This window comes from Etheostoma spectabile, chromosome 3 (assembly GCF_008692095.1).
Source record: "Etheostoma spectabile isolate EspeVRDwgs_2016 chromosome 3, UIUC_Espe_1.0, whole genome shotgun sequence".
Classification (NCBI taxonomy): domain Eukaryota; kingdom Metazoa; phylum Chordata; class Actinopteri; order Perciformes; family Percidae; genus Etheostoma; species Etheostoma spectabile.
Genome location: NC_045735.1, coordinates 28,055,615 through 28,059,093, shown reverse-complemented (window position 1 = coordinate 28,059,093; position 3,479 = coordinate 28,055,615). Strand labels below are relative to the sequence as shown.

Here is a 3,479-nt window from a genome sequence, read left to right as displayed (position 1 = left end):
TTGAAAGTCATTCAAACAAAACAAAAAATGCCCCATGTTCAAAAGGAGTAGGAAGAAGTTGATAAACAACTTATCAAATTAATCATTTAATCAAACAAATAAGTGAAATACAAATTGATAATGCATATAATCCCCTGCAGCATCACGCTTGTGAAGTAAAGGTTTGGCTTAAAATAGTATATTTATCTGAACAAAGCCGCATTAATGTTTTGTGTTACACAGCTGCTTTCAATGTTCACCACATTTCATGCCCACTGTACGTTTTGGGGTTTTGCTTTTTTTATTTTTATTTTTTTATAAATGATACACCTTAAAGATTAAAATGCTGATGAATTAAGCTTACTTGGCCTGAGAGCATAGTGTCCAGACACAGGAGGGCAGTATTACTCTTACTAACACTGGTGAAATTAAGTCTGAAACTCTCTAAAACCTTGCATTTCTTTGCACCACTACTTTGCTCTCAACCGTCATATTTAAATCACTCCTCCTGTCATACTTTCCTGTGAATGTACTATCATTGTAAATGCTGTTGATATGACTTGCCCTCTGTCACTTTCTTTGCCCTCTTCCAGGAAATATCTTATTATTATTATTATTATTATTATTGTTATTATTATTTATTATTATAGGCTTTATCTGAAGTTTAGGACTGATAAATCAGATTAATTGGCATTCTTAAGACAGAAACTGTGATTAATGACAGCCAGTGTTTACTGGCTATGACTATCCGGTGTGTTTTATTTGTCCTGTTAATGATTACATCATCAGTCTAAAAGTATAGACTTGCAGGTTAGGGAGTGTTTAAGGCTGTTGTTCATGCACTTAGCCATTTATTCATCATATGTTTGTTCTCACAGATTTGAACAATTCTGACGTGGAAAAGGGAGGATGGAGCAATTTAAGATGTCCCACTGGATTGTGTGACTAATGGCTTATTTGACATTATATGAGTCACGGTTTAAGTTTCAACTATTTTCATAATTGAACCACTGAGGGTGTGTCTGGGACGGTCACTGTTACTACTACGGCATGCAGGATGGGCCAAACTCGCTCGGCTCTATCGCACAACACAGCCACCCCAGGCAAAGCCAAGTGGAAAGCAGGCGAAACAGCCCATCGACTCCGTCTCTGCAGATCTAGGAGCGGAGAAAAGCGACGGGGTGGCCAGTTGAACAAGAATCCGATGAAAAATAAAGTGTTATCGTGTCTGGGAAGGAGAAAGCGAGACTCCAGCCAAACAGAAGCGGATTTAGGTTGCGGAAACAGAGCCGGAGACCCAGCAACGCGCCGCGATCACCGAGTAGGAAAGTTGCCGAGAGACGAGCTTGTCTCGGCGGGTGAGGAACACCCAGCTTCCCCGGGTTGTTTCGAGTCACCATCCGGCCTCGATGAGAATGTCGAAGCTATCCAACACGCCGTGAATCGGGAGGCAGCGGCTGGGTCGTCCGATGCGTCAGGTTTGGAAACGTGGACCGGTGAAGTCAGCGGTGCTGGCAGCGAAGAGCCGAAACCCGAGCGAGAGGACAATGCATCGGAACCTCCGACGAGGGCCATGGAAGATCAGCCACTGGGGGGAAACTACCCGCATCGCATTGTGACTGAGGCTCGTGACTTAACGGGGACTAGTCTGAGTTCAGCCCGGCTGCTCACCTCTGACCCCGACACTGAGCGGACTTTCTCTAGCTTGTCCCCAGATCAACATTTGGACAGTGAACTGTCCGTAACAGGCGGTCACGCTGAGGCTAAAATGACCAAAAGTGAGTGCAGTTCCGTTTCACGTGGGCCCAAAGCGACCGGTGACCAAAACACCTGCTGTTCCGTTGAAAGTGAGAGTCGAAACGATTCTGATCAAGCCCCTGGGGGTCCTCCAGGAGGCCAACGGTTCCCAGGAACCATACCGAAACTCATCATAACTAGAGACCCCAGTCCGACCCGCTCTCAGGACACATCGGCCCTACTGACCGTGCGAACGGAGCTCGGCACCGGCTCGTGTCTGGAACCTCAGCCAGATGACGAGTCCCCCTGCTCGGACAGCGGCTGCGGAGGGTCCCCTGCGCTGATGCGCTCGCCGAGGAAGTTGTCCAACTCCTCCTCCATCGGTCTGTCTTCCGCATCGTCCTTCGAGGAGTCCGAGGACGACTTCACTGGGAGCGACATCGAGTCCAGTCTGTCTCCGGCCCGGTCTGTGTGTAGCCCGGACGATGGCACAGGGGTGAGTGCCTTTTTCAATTTTTTCCTGTGCAGTTCAATAACCATGACCACTCACAGTAAGAACTGTCAGCAGTTTTACAAAAAAATCATATATACATCTGCTTTGTCTACAAACAAATTACCAAAATGCAAATATTGCGCAACTGACCATAGGCTACCGAATCAGGTAGGATAGGCATATGTGGCCATTCCTCAACTGAACAAACCATGGTGTCCAGTGCAGATTTACTACACAACAAAATAACTGGTTTTAAGGAAAACAATAGAATAGAAATGATGTTAATGTACAAATCCATGCAAACACACACTACACACATTGCATACAGGACACATGCAGGCCAAGAACCCTATGACCATGAAAACACACATGCGTTTCCTGACTTGCTGTTGCATGGCTGTTGTTTACATGCACAATGAAACATCCCTGGCTGCCAGATGTCAACTTTATCACATTGTTGTTGGTCAAATCACCATGCTGCAGTGCATGTCACAGATTAGATCTGTAAAAACTGTTTAAACTATGTCAAATTGATATTTTGAGGTGTTCAATTCCAAGGAAATAATGATCTACGTGTTGTGCAAATTACAAAAACAAGGCCCCCAGCCCAGTCGAACAGGCGGTTTGCTGTACAGCATTTGTCTTGTGTGGTTTGGCAGATCTCTTGTTTGTGTCAAATGACTGAGAAAATTAGAAAATGTCAGTGACGAGTCGCAACATTAAAAATAGTTTTTCCGATGTAATTTGTCAAATGCACGGTTAGGCTTGCCTCCCTGATAATGAAACACGACTATAATAAATTTAAACTGCCTCTTATCTCCAACCCCCACTTTTGTATCTTTTACTGCCATGGCTCACAATCACATGAATTTGCTGAGATTAGACGTAGGAGCATTTAAACATTGTCTGGTTGCGCGTTTTGAATAATTTGTCATCCCATTTAAACTGCCACTTCAGCTCTATTATAAAAAGATGCTGTCATAGCAGTCTAGAAGTCAGTTTACTTCCCCAGAGGCTTAGAGTTTCCTATCCTTCAGACATTAAATGCAGTTTAAAGTTTCCAAGTAAGAAGTTGCTTTCCCCCCTTGAGTCAGAAGGCTTTGATGCACTGTTGAATAGAAATGCTTGGATTGAGACAGGCCTTAATAACAGGATGTCTCGGTTTCAATTTGTCAGCATCTCCACTTCTCTGCAGCGTGTAAATCCGGAATATCCAGGTTTTCTGTTCAGGCCACATCACCAAGGTGTGTGTGTGTGTGTGTGTGTGTGT

The 3,479-nt window shown here is 44.6% G+C and overlaps 1 protein-coding gene across 1 annotated transcript in view; it reads left to right on the top strand.

Moving 5' to 3' along the window:
- Nucleotides 1–862: 862 nt before the first annotated feature.
- The window catches only part of itpkcb (inositol-trisphosphate 3-kinase Cb), a 14,253-nt gene continuing 11,636 nt past the window's right edge, over nt 863–3,479 (top strand). Inside the window, exon 1 of the mRNA XM_032507953.1 lies at nt 863–2,212. Coding sequence (XP_032363844.1) covers nt 1,037–2,212 — 1,176 coding nt within the window. The 5' untranslated portion in view covers nt 863–1,036. The remainder of the gene's footprint in view (nt 2,213–3,479) is intronic.